Consider the following 16067-nt stretch of genomic DNA (forward strand, 5'->3'; position numbering starts at 1 on the left):
CTCTAATGACACATGCTATAGTTTATAGGCTATATATATATAAAAGAGTTTGGTGATTTTGTGGGTTTCCAATAAATATAATAGTTGAAATTCTATTTTAAGCCCTAAAAAAGGTTCTAAAGTACATAGTTCCTTATGCTTTTTGTTAATGGAACACAAAAAATAAACCATTTAAAATTGTGGTTATTGCATATATTCATTCTTCATTCTCAGTATGAAGGAAATACTAAGATGATAAAAGACCAGTACCATTTGATTCCTCATTCAAGACTTTCCAAATATAATAATCATTACAATGCAATTATACCTTGCCCCTCCCTGATATAGTGGCATCAATTCTCAGAAGTATATGGGGGAGGTAAAATGCTTCTTTTTTAATTCTGGGGGAGTTCTTTTGATATTTTTTTCTTTTTTTCAATGAAAATACCAAAAAGGTTTTTAGCTTTACCAAAAATGGCAATGCACTATTATAGAAATAACTGAGCACTTTAAAGGTTTGACAATTTTTCAGAAAACACTTAAAACCTTCCAGCTACATAGTTATTTCTAAATTTAAGAGACACACTGTTCAAACCCAGAACCATGCAATAATGAACTATATATTTTGATATTTTTATGGACAAACTGTAAATTAAAGTGGAGGTGTGCTTGAAAATGGTTCTGCTACAAACAATCCAGAAAGTAGTTCTCTTAAAACTGAAAAAAGTCATGCAAGTACCAATACTCTTTCCAAATATAATTATCATGACTCTAGCAGTTGCTGGAACACAGTTGTGACAGCAGTTGGTTTTTACATTTAGAAAATCATAGAGTTGATTTTGAAGCACAGTCTGTTTTTGCTTGATATCACAAACACAATCTGCTAACATGTCTTGGTAGCCTGGTCAGTGTCTTACAAGCAGGGTTGCCACCACAGTCAGTTCCTAAAGTGTTACAATTGCCCAAGTTTGTGTTCTACACAACATTTTTTGTAGGTACAATCAAAAAGTTTTTGTGCCTGTTGGAGCTTGCACTGGGATGTACACATAGTCTGTTTAAGTATACTTAGATTAGTTTTTTGTTCATTTTTTTATCATTTTTAATATAGAGAAATAAAAATGTAGCAGATCAGAGCAGAGCACTGAATGGGAAAATTGTACATGCAAATGCTCATACTGTATCTCAATATATTTAAAATATTGTCATGCATAAAAAAATTTCTGACATGTATTTTGATGGAGACACATCATGTAATTGCATTTTATTTGTCTGTATTTTCAATTTGGTCTTATTAAAGAAAGAAGGCTACATTCAACATAGCATGTACTACAGTGATGAAATAGTGCTAAAATGGTACTTTTGTGCTACAAGTAACAACCCTGCTTACAAGAGGAGTTAAATTTATCTAATCAGTTGTTCACTAATGTATGTCTTAACTTTTGTAAATTTTTATTTTGTATTTGTAATCGTTTAGTAATATTTTATTCTTGCTTTCTTCCCATGACCTCTTTAAACCCCCCAGGTTAAGAAATGATTTGTTAAAATGCAGAATTAATAATGAGTGTGTAGAAAACTTAATAACCACCTTCACGAGTAGTCTCCAAACATAACTGATTTAGCTAATTTATTAATATCTAAATTAATCTGTTTTATATTTGTATTAGAATTTGTTGGAATGGAAATACTCATTAGGATTTTATTGATATTGGAAACACCAGCATTTAATGTTTTCCTCAATAAACCTCATGTAAAAGGCAGCAAAAGTCATAATAGAGCATTGTAAAGATGGAAATCAATATCTTGGTCCAAGTTGTGATATTAAGGGAGTTTAAGGTAAAAAAGTCCTAATTGCCATCCAAATAGTTTTACTTACAAACCGTGGAACTTTACATGAAATATGCTCCAATCACAGTAGTGAAAAGTCCTATACTCTGCTTTTAAAGTTTTTCACACAGATCTAAAACCACACAAGATTCACGACTCTGTCTTTGTGCACATCCAATGAAAAATGTTTCTGATGGAAAACCAAGTAGAATCTAAAACTATGGCTCTGACATATATGCTCAGAGTCTATCTATGGCTCTAATGCATATGCTCAGAATCTAATTATGGGCTATGAAATGTGTGTCATGTTTGGAAAATATCTAAGCTAATAATAAAATAATAAGAGCTGCAATGGATGAAATCTAAATGAGAGTTTGAATAAAAGTTGATCTGCTTTTTTTCGATTTTATGGCTTTTTGTTTTTAATTTTCTCTTCTATTTATTTTTGCTTTAATTTGATTTTACAGTGATTGGATTGCCCTCCAATCACTCTGACTCTTAAAAAGATCACTAGAGCAACTGATTACCAATCCAATGAGCCCTCTTCAAAGTTGATATGACCATGCTTTCTATAAAAAATCTTATATACCCCAAGGGCATAACTTACAACCCTTGTCCCAAGGGCTGGGGGAATTTGCTATCCTCAAAGACACAATTTCCAGACCTTTCAAATAGCCTACGTTGAACAAAAGGGCTATATACTTATCCCGTGGCTCCAATCAAACTAGATACTAGAAAATAACTATTCAAATAATTTCAGAATCAAAGTAACTATGAAAATAGCAGTAGAAGGATGTGCCCATGGAGAATTGGATGTCATTTATGAAAGAATTGCTCAAGAAGAAGCAAGAGGCCATTTTAAAGTGGACTTACTCATTTGCTGTGGAGACTTTCAGTCAGTTAGAAATGCTTCAGATCTTGCCTGCATGGCTGTACCACACAAGTACAAAGGAATGTGCTCCTTTCACAAGTATGTACCTTGGATTATTATCTTGATTATCCTTTGGATTTTAGATCCATCACACTCATGTTGCAGTTAATAATTATTCAGGAGGGGGAGCATAAAGTTTCTAAGCTTTTTGTAGGAAGAATTTTTTGTTCATGAATTTCATAGTGATATAAATTGTGAAAAAATGCTATGTATGTTCAATAATGCAACTTCACATGGTATATAATTTATCTAAATGTACTTTCCTCTTTGAGGAAATGGTACTGAAAGACTTTGTCCCAGTTATTGCCATAATTCCCTACCTGCTGAAGGAGATATGGCTCTGCAATTGCAACCAACAGATAAAGATTTGCTAGAGGAATATGTTTCCTCTGTGTAACACAATATATATTCTGACACATTGTTCAACCCTAAGGTTTGAGTCAAAGGAAATTTTTTTTCCAATTTTTCTCTCTTGCAGACAAGTAATTAGGCTTACCATGGTATAAGAAGTTTGTACCATTATTCTGTAGGATTTTGTGCAAAGCTTGAAGCTTCATTTTTAAAAAACTAAACCGGTCTAGACAGTAATTTATCAAACAGTTTGTGGTAATGAACTGTAAGTAAGGAGCAACCCAGCTCAATAGTAACCAAAACTCTAAAAACGGAATTTTGATACCAGTAGATGCCATCAAAAGAATCAGATTTTTATGCTGATTTCAAATATTTAAGTTTCAACCATTTTAGTTTTACACATAAAAAGTTACAAGCCTGAGAAAATTTGCCTTATTTAAAAAAAGGGGGAAATACCCCCCAAAAATCATAGAACTTTAATGAAAATCACCATCAGATTCAGCGTATCAGAGAACCCTACTGTAGAAGTTTCAAGCTCCTATCTGCAAAAACGTGGAATTTTGTATTTTTGCCAGAAGAAAGATCATGGATGCATGTTTACCTATTTGTTTTTTTTTTCCAGGGGTGATCGTATCAACCCAGTGGTCCTAGAATATCACGGGAGGGCTCATTCGAACGGAAATTAAAAGTTATAGTGCCCTTTTTAAGTGACCCAAAAAAGGAGGGCGACTAGGTCCCCTCCCATGCTGATTTTTTCCCAAAGTCACCCAAATTTTTATTGGGTGACAAAGTCAAAATTTTGAGATAGCCATTTTGTTTAACATGGTTGAAAAATACAATAACTATGTCTTTGAGCATGACTTAATCCACCACAGTCCCCAGGGGAAGGTATGCAAGTTATGAACTTTGCCCAATATTTACATAAAGTATTGGTTATTGGGAAGTATAAAGAAGTTTTCAGGGGGATTTTTCTGGTATTTGGGGGGGGGGGTCGGATGTTACGTGGGAGGATCTTTCCATGGGGGAAGGAAAATTGCTATGAAGGGGGCGCCGGATTTCCCAGCATTATTTAAAAAACGATCAGAAACTAAATAAAAGAAACATCAATTTTTTCAACTGAAAGTAAGGAGCAACTTAAAAACTTAAAAAGAACAGAAATTATTACGTATGTGATTGGGTTCTCCCCCCCCCCCCCTAGTTATTAACTCGCTCTTTACGCTAAAATTTTTTTTGTACTTCCATCAGAGCTATTCATTCTAATTAACGGTCTTTATTATTAAGGGGTCATTCTTAAAGAATGGGAACAAAATTTGAACTTTACCGTAAAGAGCGAGGTATTGACTAGGGGACGAACTTCCTAATATACATAATACAAATACACGGATATAGGAGTTCGTTACGTAAGTTGATTCGTAAGTTTAGTCAGAATAAAATTTCGAGAAAACCATTTAGCCAAAAAAAGTAAAATTAATATGTAAAATTCGTTTTAATTATTCATGTATGGTCAAAATCAAAGCTGCATTAATTCACAAACGATCAGAAATTAAATTTAAAAAAAACAAGTTTTTTTTTAACTGAAAGTAAGGAGCGACATTAAAACATCAAACGGACAGAAATTGTTCCGTATATGAAAGGAGCTGTCCCCTCCTCAACGCCTTGCTCTTTACGCTAAAGTTTGACTCTTTCTCACAACTTTATTTTTTAAAACAATGAAAAAGTTTAGCGTAAAGAGCAAGGCGTTGAGGAGGGGACAATCCCTTTCATAAATGGAATAATTTCTGTTCGTTTTAAGTTATAATGTCACTCTTTACTTTCAGTAAAAAAAAACTTTTTTTTTTATTTAATCATCAGATAAAACCACTTGTGGCCAATAGATTGGTGAGCTTCCTGTGTCCACTCTACCCTGTTTGAAGTCTAAATCTTAAGAGGCTCTAACTGCTTTGTTCTTAGATACTGGACTTGTTGGATTAACCATTATGGAAAAAGACCTAAATTATTGGTACTCACAGGCCCAGGCCTTAGACAATTAGGGCTATTGGACTTTTTTCTGGGAAGAGGGGGAGGGGGGTAGGAAACATAAACCATAGGATTTTTTAGGCAGATACTCTTCCAAGGTTCATCAGAATACAGTTAAATGTCAAGGAATAATACTCTAAAACCATTTCTCTGTTTAAACAGGGCTGTAGCCCCAATCCTAAGATGTATTTTAATACTTAATTATTTTTGAGATTTTGAGACCAATCCAAGATGGGGGGGGGGTAATTACTGCTGTATGTATAATCCAAGTCACTAGGTATTTATGTAGCTACTGCACATCATACTAGCTATTTCAAAAAGATAGCTTGCAAGTTTAAATGATTTGTTTGCTAATATAGCATTATTTTGATTTGCTAAGCTTGCAAAATTTTGGTTAAAAAGAGTATATGCTAAGTTTTATGCTTACATATGGTTTATTCAACACCTGTCAAATTATTTCCTTATTTAAACTTGGAACCACTTTCTTAAGGATAGCCTAGACGGTCAATCATTTGGATCAAAAGCTTCTGTTGATCAATTGATTAAAGCATGGTTGACTGTCTACGAACCTGTTTGATGCTTGAGTCTTGAATAGACTCTAGCCAATGCCTTAAAAGAATATCAGCTTTGATTTGCAACAATTTTAGCATAATCTGCTTTCATTTTATTCTTAATGTCGAAAAGTGCACTAAAATGGAGCCAAAACTGAGATTGCTGCTTTGATGTTCAATATTAAAAACTAAACAATTGCACTATTCAGCAATAAGATTGAGGAATTTTTTTTCAAACAGCTTGGAAGCAAAGTGGGTCAATTTAGCTTAGCTAAACTTTGGATGGCTAATACATTCTAGTTCATCTGCATATTCAATATAAGATTTTTTTCCAATAAAATATGACGTGAAAATATGAGATAGCGCAGGGTATAAGTAAGCAAAGATATGGTGACAACTCCCCCCCCCTGTCTCTGTTTAAGTCAACAAAGAACTGGGACATTACCAAAAAAGTATCTCCTAACTGGGGTCAAAAATATGAATTTGCATATCAGAAACAAAGAATAAATATAACTGATGAATTCATTCCAAGCTTTTTGGCTATGACAAACCAAGTCAAAAGCTTTTGTAACATCCAGTTAGATCTATCGTTTTGTGGTTGAATTAATATAGAAGTAAGAACTCAATGTGCATTTTGTGCATTTTTAGGGCTATCGTTTTGTGGTTCAATTAATATAGAAGTGAGAACTCAATGTGCATTTTTAGTTCTATCGTTTTGTGGCTGAATTAATATAGAAGTAAGAACTCAATGTGCATTTTGTGCATTTTTAGGTCTATCGTTTTGTGGTTCAATTAATATAGAAGTAAGAACTCAATGTGCATTTTGTGCATTTTTAGTTCTATCGTTTTTTGGTTGAATTAATATTGAAGTAAGAACTCAATGTGCATTTTGTGTATTTTTAGATCTATCGTTTTGTGGTTCAATTAATATAGAAGTAAGAACTCAATGTGCATTTTTAGTTCTATCGTTTTGTGGTTGAATTAATATAGAAGTAAGAACTCAATGGGCATTTTGAGCATTTTTAGTTCTATTGTTTTGTGGTTGAATTAATATAGAAGTAAGATAAAATGCATTTTGTGCATTTTTAGGTCTATCGTTTTGTGGTTCAATTAATATAGAAGTGAGAACTCAATGTGCATTTTTAGTTCTATCGTTTTGTGGCTGAATTAATATAGAAGTAAGAACTCAATGTGCATTTTGTGTATTTTTAGGTCTATCGTTTTGTGGTTCAATTAATATAGAAGTAAGAACTCAATGTGCATTTTTAGTTCTATCGTTTTGTGGTTGAATTAATATAGAAGTAAGAACTCAATGTGCATTTTGAGCATTTTTAGTTCTATCGTTTTGTGGTTGAATTAATATAGAAGTAAGAACTCAATGTGCATTTTGTGCATTTTTAGATCTATCGTTTTGTGGTTCAATTAATATAGAAGTAAGAACTCAATGTGCATTTTTAGTTCTATCGTTTTGTGGTTGAATTAATATATAATTAAGAACTCAATGTGCATTTTGAGCATTTTTAGTTCTATCGTTTTTTGGTTGAATTAATATTGAAGTAAGAACTCAATGTGCATTTTGTGCATTTTTAGATCTATCGTTTAGTGGTTGAATTAATATAGAAGTAAGAACTCAATGTGCATTTTGTGGTTGAATTAATATTGAAGTAAGAACTCAATGTGCATTTTGTGCATTTTTAGATCTATCGTTTTGTGGTTGAATTAATATAGAAGTAAGAACTCAATGTGCATTTTGTGCATTTTTAGATCTATCGTTTTGTGGTTGAATAGTAAGAACTCAATGTGCATTTTGGCGTCGTTTAGTGGTTGAATTAATATAGAATTAAGAACTCAATGTGCATTTTGTGCATTTTTAGTTCTATCGTTTTGTGGTTGAATTAATATTGCAGTAAGAACTCAATTTGCATTTTTAGTTCTATCGTTTTGTGTTTGAATTAGTATAGAATTAAGAACTCAAAGTGCATTTTGTGCATTTTTAGTTCTATCGTTTTGTGGTTGAATTAATATAGAATTAAGAACTCAATGTGCATTTTGTGCAGTTTTAGATCTATAATTTAGTGGTTGAATTGATATAGAAGTAAGAACTCAATGTGCATTTTGTGCATTTTTAGTTCTATCGTTTTTTGGTTGAATTAATATTGAAGTAAGAACTCAATGTGCATTTTGTGCATTTTTAGATCTATCGTTTAGTGGTTGAATTAATATAGAAGTAAGAACTCAATGTGCATTTTGTGCATTTTTAGTTCTATCGTTTTGTGGTTGAATTAATATTGCAGTAAGAACTCAATGTGCATTTTTAGTTCTATCGTTTTGTGGTTGAATTAGTATAGAAGTAAGAACTCAAAGTGCATTTTGTGCATTTTTAGTTCTATCGTTTTGTGGCTGAATTAATATAGAAGTAAGAACTCAATGTGCATTTTGTGCAGTTTTAGTTCTATAATTTTGTGGTTGAATTGATATAGAAGTAAGAACTCAATGTGCATTTTGTGCATTTTTAGTTCTATCGTTTTGTGGTTGAATTAATATTGAAGTAAGAACTCAATGTGCATTTTGTGCATTTTTAGATCTATCGTTTTGTGGTTGAATTAATATAGAAGTAAGAACTCAATGTGCATTTTGTGCATTTTAGATCTATCGTTTTCTGGCTGAATTAATATAGAAGTAAGAACTCAATGTGCATTTTGGCGTCGTTTTGTGGCTGAATTAATATAGAAGTAAGAACTCAATGTGCATTTTTAGTTCTATCGTTTTGTTGCTGAATTAATATAGAAGTAAGAACTCAATGTGCATTTTGAGCATTTTTAGTTCTATCGTTTTGTGGTTGAATTAATATTGAAGTAAGAACTCAATGTGCATTTTGTGCATTTTTAGATCTATCGTTTTGTGGTTGAATTAATATAGAAGTAAGAACTCAGTGTGCATTTTGGTGTCGTTTTGTGTTTCTACGTCTGTTTTTTCTTCTGAATAAATGTCTTTATGCAATTCCTAATTTGTAGGTATTATTCTGGTGAAAAGAGAGCTCCAATTCTAACAGTTTTTATTGGCGGTAATCACGAAGCTTCCAACTATTTACAAGAACTTCCCTACGGGGGCTGGGTTGCCCCTGGTATCTATTATATGGGGTATGCAGGAGTGGTACAATTTCGTGGCTTACGAATAGCAGGCCTTTCTGGCATTTACAAAGGACCACATTATTTGAAAGGGAGACATGAATTACCCCCATATAACAATAGCACTATACGAAGTGTTTATCATGTTAGAAACCTGGACGTTTTTAGATTAAGACAAGTAAGTTCTCAATTTGATAAAATTAACAAAGGACCATTTACAAAGGAATAACAAAAGCAATTAACAAAGGCATTTACAAAGGACCACATTATTTGAAAGGGAGACATGAATTACCCCCATATAACAATAGCACTATACGAAGTGTTTATCATGTTAGAAACCTGGACGTTTTTAGATTAAGACAAGTAAGTTCTCAATTTGATAAAATTAACAAAGGACCATTTACAAAGTCATTTACAAAGGACCATATTATTTGAAAGGGAAACATGAATTACCCCCATATAACAATAGCACTATAGTTACGAAGTGTTTATCATGTTAGAAACCTGGACTTTTTTAGATTAAGAAAAGTAAGTTCTCAACTTGATAAAATTAAAAATAAGTATTTACAAGTGCAGCATAAGCTTAGAATAAATAAAGTACATGTAAATTAAAAACCTTGTAAAATATTGAAAATTTAACGAGCTTGGTAGAAGTTAGGAAGACAATGGTCAGTAATGAGAAAGGACTTGCTTTTTCAAACATTATTTTAATATTGATGAATAAAACAGTTTATAAAAGTTTAAAAACAATGTAATTTAAATTGCAGCATAAGTTTACAATAAAAAGAAAGCTTGGGGAAATTCAAAAGCTTGTTGAACATTCACGAAATATTATTAGACATTGATCGAGAATCGCAGAAGTTCAGAAAACAAAAATCAGAAACAAGAATGGACTTGCTTCTTTTTAAATATAATTTAATTTTGCTGAACAAAATAATTTAACAAAACTAAAAATATATACTTAAAATTGTAGCATAAGCTTAGAATAAATAAAGTATAGGCAAATTAAATATCTTGTAAAACATTTGATTTGTTGTTAATTGAGCGAGCTTTATAGATTTTTAGAGAATAGAAATCAGTCACAAGAAAGCACTTGTTCTTTTTAAAGATATTTTAATTTTTTTCATGCAGTAAAATAAAAAGCCCATTCACAATTAGATTTTACTTGTATCCAGATTTAGCTAGCGCTATTTTGAGCCAATCATAATTTTCCATTTATATTGTTGGCCAATCAGAAAATTCTATGAAAAAATATGAGTGGGTCAAATTACTGCTAGCCAAATTTCGGTAATAATAAAGCGGCCTTTGGCAGCTTATACTTGCAGATTGTTTTGAATCTTATGCAGGATATTTGAACTTAAAGGGCCACAAGTTAATATCTTGAAAACTAAGAATCAGAGCAGGACAATCTCTATTGCAACGCTTGTTTTAGGGAAAAGGTTGCAATATGACCTGCAATGGAGCACGGTCCCCATTTAGGGGTAACCAAGGGTTAACTCAGAATTTCAGATGAAAACCCATTGAATTCTCTCATATTTGGAACCAGATAAGAAAATATGCAGTTTTTGTCTTTAAAATTTTAAGAATTAAACTAAATCTTATAAATTAATACATTAAATATTAATTAAATTAATTAAGTATAAATATAATTATACATTAACATAACTAAATATAAATTGAATTAATAGATTTTTTTTGCGGGGGATATGTTCGCTTCAGAGATTAAAAGCTTTGCAAGCAAAGCATGAACACAACGTCTGAATAAAAAAGGACAAAAATGGAACAAATTTCTGCGTACTCGAAGCCATTACTGATTTTTTCGACTTATAGGGAGTACTACAACTCTCTTCAAAAGGTGATAGGGGTAATTTTCTGAATTCCAGGTGATAACAAGCATAAAGTGTTGCATGTCTGAAATTTACAAGGTTAAAAAACTCTTAAAATTTACTGCAAGGACTAAACGCCTTTAGTTTTATGTTTGAATACCTGTTAATTTTGTACCCCTTGAAGATCCCTCCAACTCATTATTAACTTCAACCCTACAGTAGATCAAAATTTAAAAAAGACTTTGCTCATTCATTTTTTTTTACATTGACTTGTAAAACACAATGTGCAAGTGAAAAATCACAACCCAATATCCTGTTTTTTTTTTTTCAGGGGTAAGAGGGGGTTGACGGATTTTACCTACAGGCTGATCATTCTCCAGATTGTTTACCAGTCGATATCCATATTTTAATACCAATTTAAAAAATATATATATATATATATGTAGAATTGCGGTCAACGTCTCTGTTTAATGGACTCAATTTTGTACAGCAAAACGCATTGTGGAGGGTGGTAAGGTGAGACGGAATTTAGAGGTGGTGAGTGAACATTTATCGTTTAATTATTTATTTTGTATTCTCTCGATAGTGATTTACTTCAGGTTCCAAAAGAAATTTAAGGCATATAAAACCATTAGTGGACTTTTATGGGTAGACATGAACTCTAAATATGTTTTGTTTATGAATTTAGCTTCTTTTTTTAGGCTACTATTAAGTATGTCGGACTTTCATTTGTTTGTGATATTCACTGATAAAATACCTTTTTCTGACCAAATTAATTTGGTGGCCATCTTCATGTCTTCCTCCTAAAAAACTTCATCATTATCATTGCACGAATGCATAATTGTTACTCTTTTCTTCTTTTTTTCGAGACTCATAAAATGTTCTTGCCAATAAGTATCTAGTTGGCTTATTTCGTTTATTCTACATGTTACAAAAAAAAAAATAATAATAAAAAGAACTTCCTCCGCGTATAAAGAGTATGCATGTAAAACATAGTACGTTTACAGAAACGTCATAAGCATTACGTTATTAAACTAGTAGATAACTAGTAATTAAACTAGTATTAGTATTACTTAAATTAGTATATTAGTATTACTTAAACTAATATTAGGTAAGTAGTAGATAACTGGGCAACGATGTAACTACACGGCGTTGAGTCAGTTGGATAAATCTTTTGCAGAAGTCAGTAAGATTACGGTTAATATTGGTCGAGTAGTAAAACAAATTTATTAAATTCAAATAAATTAAACGTTTTGGAAGAGATGTAGACCTTTACCTTTAAGCATTTCCTTTAGAAAACTAGAGTCTGATCACATCGGTTGTCCTTATACCAAAAGGTATAAAAGAAATAGTCCAAATGCCACTTTAAGACAAACTTTTCCTAGACCTAAAATTCCAGGGATTTTTATAAGAAACCCCAAAATCGCACCGTTTAATATTGAAAAGCCCCTCAATATGGTTGACAGCCTCTCTGAACTCTAGAACATACGCGTAGCAGGGGACGGGGGATATAAAAATACTAATGTACTCATTAAATCAACTCAGCTGTATTTACTCAAAAGACAAAATGTTAATTCTTAATCAATTCAAAAATAAATTTGATTTAGCAAATGTGGTTCACGTGTGTTTAATGTGTAACGTATGCTTTAATTTTTGAAGCAAATCTGGCGTTTTAGTGAGTGTTCAGACTTCTGTGAACACTCACTCGAAATGATTGCGCATTGATCCGACCCTTCGGGCCTCAAAATCTGCGTTTTCTTGACTAAGTACAATAAAAAATTCTTAGTTGTTGTTTCCTCCTATAATAGGGGAAATAACCCCTTCGTGCAAGCATACTTCTTCATAGGGATTCACTCAAGTTATGATGTTGGTAGACTCCAGGATGAGAATTTGAGAGAAACTTTCCAAGAACAGTTGAATACTAATTTTGAGAGTTTAAAATTTGATAATATGGAAGAAGGTTGGAATAATTTTAGAAAAATAATTTGTGAAGTTGCGGAAAGTGTATTAGGGAAGAAAGCTAGAACTTCAGCTAAGAATATTAGCGAAAAAGCTTTATGTTTAATAGAAAGGAGAAAGGACTTGTACACGAATTATCTGAGTGATAGATCGTATGAAAACAAAAGAAATGTAAAGAAAGTTGAGAAAGCATTAAAATATGAACTAAGGAGGTGTGAAGTGGAGGCCATGGATAAAATTGCCGAGCATCTGGAAGAAGCAGCTAGACGGTATAATAGTAAAATATTGTACTGGCACGTTAACAAATTGAGAGGGAGTAGTCAATCCGGACTTGGCCCAGTTAAAGATAGGAATGGGGTCGCAATTAGCGATAAGGAAAAAAACTAAAGAGAGATAGGCTGAATATTTTGAGAATTTGTTTAACCGAGGTAGAGATGCAGGAAAAGATATGGAGGGAAATGAAAAAGTTTGTGATAACTTGGATGTGAAGGAAGATTTGTTTTGTGAGGAAGAATTAGCAACAGTACTAAAAGGATTAAAGAATAATAAGGCTCCAGGTGGTGATAGTGTGGTAAATGAGTTTCTTAAATATGGTGGCTCTGAGGTTAGAAATCAGTTACTCAAGATTATGAATAGGATTTTTGAAAAAGGGGAAGTACCTAACGATTTTAGGAAAACCTTAATTAAGCCACTTTATAAGAAAGGTGATAAAAGTGAGTGTGGTAATTATCGAGGCATTAGTCTGGTCTCTATAGGTAATAAATTACTTAGTAATATGATACTTTTTAGACTGAGAGATGCCGTAGACAAAGTTTTAAGAGAAGAACAGTGCGGTTCTAGAAAAGGTAGAGGATGTGTCAACCAAATTTTCACTCGTTAGGTTAATAATTGAAAAGTGCCTGAGTTTTCAAACACCTTTTGTCCTCAGTTTTATTGATTATGAGCAAGCGTTCGATTCTGTTGATAGAAGACCTTTAGTAACGGATTTATCCTTGTATGGTATACCAGACAAACACATTAAAGTGATTAGTGCTATGTACGAGAATAACACCGCTGCGTTTAAGGCAGGAAATGAAGCTAGCAGCTGATTTTGTATTAAATCAGGTGTTAAGCAGGGTTGTGTTCTATCCCCCTTTGCAGAGTTTATTCTGATTGACTTTGTTTTAAGGAGCACAGGAAAGGCAATGGGAGACAACGGAATCAAATGGGGAGGAAAAGTCTCCTGGACTTGGATTATAATGATGATTTAAGCATCCTAGATGAAAGTGTGAGCAAAATGAATGAAGTTTTAGAGGTTTTGCGAGTTCAGGGTGCTAGAATTGGTTTGAAAATTAATGTTAGGAAGACTAAGTCACTAAGGCTAGGAATAAGTAAAGATGGAAAGGTGACGTTGGGTAATGAAAAGATTGATCAGGTGGGCAGCTTCACTTACCTTGGTAGTATTATTAGTAAAGATGGTGGGATCAGTGAAGATATTAAAAATAGAATAGCCAAGGCTCAGGGTGTTTTTTCACAGTTAAAAAAAGTCTGGAAGAATAGGAAGATAAGTCTGCAAACCAAGATTAGAATCTTATAAGCTACAGTGATGACAGTGGTCAAATATGGCTCTGAAGCATGGACGCTCGGAAAAGTGGATGAAGATTTGCTAGATGATTTCGAGAGAAATTGCTTAAGGATTATTCTGGGTACCCGGCTGACTGACCTTATTTCAAACAATAGGCTATACGAAAAATGTGGTTCAATACCGCTCTTTAGGACTATAGTGAAATAAAGGTTGAGGTGGCTAGGGTACGTTGTGCGGATGAAGGATGACAGATTTACGAAGATTGTTCTTTTCGGCCAACCATCTAGGGCTAAACGGAAAGCAGGTCGTCCCCAGCTGGGGGGGGGGGGAGGACGTCATAAAAAAAGATTTAAAGGAAATGGGAACTTCGTGTGCGGGTGTAAAAAGGGAGGCTTTGAATAGATTGAGGTGGAGGAGGAGCGTGCGTAGCTCTGTTGGCCTCAGGCGGCTTGGTGCTGTGGGGAGTTGTTAGTAGTAGTAGTAGTAAACGAGCATGGTTCATCTATTCTGAGAAGACAACTTTCCCTTTAAAAATGTACTTCCATTAGATGATTTCCCTTGTATAATTGACTGCAATCAGTAAGGAACCGAAATATAGCCCTCTGAATGCACCCTAGTGTCAACAGCCACTTTTTGATCATATAAGGTACATTTATAACTAAATGAGAAATAATCTTGGCTTCAATAAAAGCACCATTTCTACTTCAAGTCAGTTTTCGCTTTTAATTTGTAAAACATTGACTATGGCTTTAATTTTTCTCAGTCATTAAATTCGTCTAATAGAGAAACAACTATAATGAAAGAATAAGTTTATCGTTAAGTTCTCTAGAATAGTTTCACTCGCTAAAATGACAAGAGTTTATCTGTTTTGTTGTTGATAGTGCTTCCGGGCTATTGCTCACTGCGTTGGCTTAATAGTCTAATCTAATTATATAGAAAATTGCAGATGCTGTTTAAGGACTTTTTAAACGCCATCTATAAAATAAAATATTTAAAAAGTACTAGATGCCTTTAGGGAGCTTATGAATCTCGTTACTTATATTTCCTGTTTAAGGTTTTGGTGTTTTGCCTTTTTGCATTCGTATGTGTAATTGTTTCCGTGTAAGACAACGATTTCGCCATCATTTGGTAGCTGATATTAAGTTTTATCCATATTTTTTAATTTTGCCTTGTATTTTTTAGATTGAAAAATTTAAGACAGTAGGAAGATTCTTAGACTTTTTAAGGAAGTTTAGATCGTTTTCTTTAGAAAAAATCTTATTCAAAATTTCACTTGGTAAATGGATATATCTGAACTAATGATCTCAATGATATAAGTCCTTTTGGTGCAACTTACAGCTGTATGCTGGTCGTAAAATTGCACGTTTCGTAAAGAACATACACCTTATGACCTTTTAACAAACAATGATTACACAGACAAAATTCACGGGTGTGGCGGTTTAAAAGACTTAATTGTAGGCCTTTGGAGTCGGAGTCTTGGTAAATTTTTGCTGAATGGAGTCGGAGTAAAAGAAATAATGTAAGACTCATAGGAGTTAGAGCTATGGAAACACATAAAGGCTGTTCAGTGTTTCTGAACAGAAACACTGAAGACTTCTAAACACTGAGCGGTGATTAAATCTGATCTCCGGGAATCTATGAAAAAAAGATATTACCAAAACAATCTTGTTTCTGAGGAATATGAAATAAATGTGATAGTTATTTAAGTATTACAGCTCGGACTCGGAGCATTTACGTTTAAATTTTCCGGAGTCAGAGTTGCAGTCGGTATATTGACGCTTGGAAAGCTTATGAAATTTCATATATTTAGGATTTCCAGCTTCTTATGGAGCTATTGGATATTTAACTGAGTTGATGGGCTGGTGAACATTTGTTGATTTTGAATTCTGTGCCTTTATGCTAGCGTAGAAGGAACATAGTAGCTTTCTCTTCTTGTCT

At 33.0% G+C, this 16067-nt stretch overlaps 1 protein-coding gene across 1 annotated transcript in view; it reads left to right on the forward strand.

The window, feature by feature from the left end:
• The first annotated feature begins 2563 nt into the window (after positions 1 to 2563).
• Positions 2564 to 16067, forward strand: part of ldbr (lariat debranching enzyme) — a 56926-nt gene continuing 43422 nt past the window's right edge. Inside the window, exons 1-2 of the mRNA XM_089094120.1 lie at positions 2564 to 2773; positions 8667 to 8958. Of these exons, the coding sequence (XP_088950246.1) occupies positions 2577 to 2773; positions 8667 to 8958 (489 nt within the window). The 5' untranslated portion in view covers positions 2564 to 2576. The remainder of the gene's footprint in view (positions 2774 to 8666; positions 8959 to 16067) is intronic.

Source organism: Artemia sp. Qi Xiang Cuo, chromosome 9 (genome assembly GCF_049724085.1).
Source record: "Artemia sp. Qi Xiang Cuo chromosome 9, ASM4972408v1, whole genome shotgun sequence".
Lineage (NCBI taxonomy): Eukaryota > Metazoa > Arthropoda > Branchiopoda > Anostraca > Artemiidae > Artemia > Artemia sp. Qi Xiang Cuo.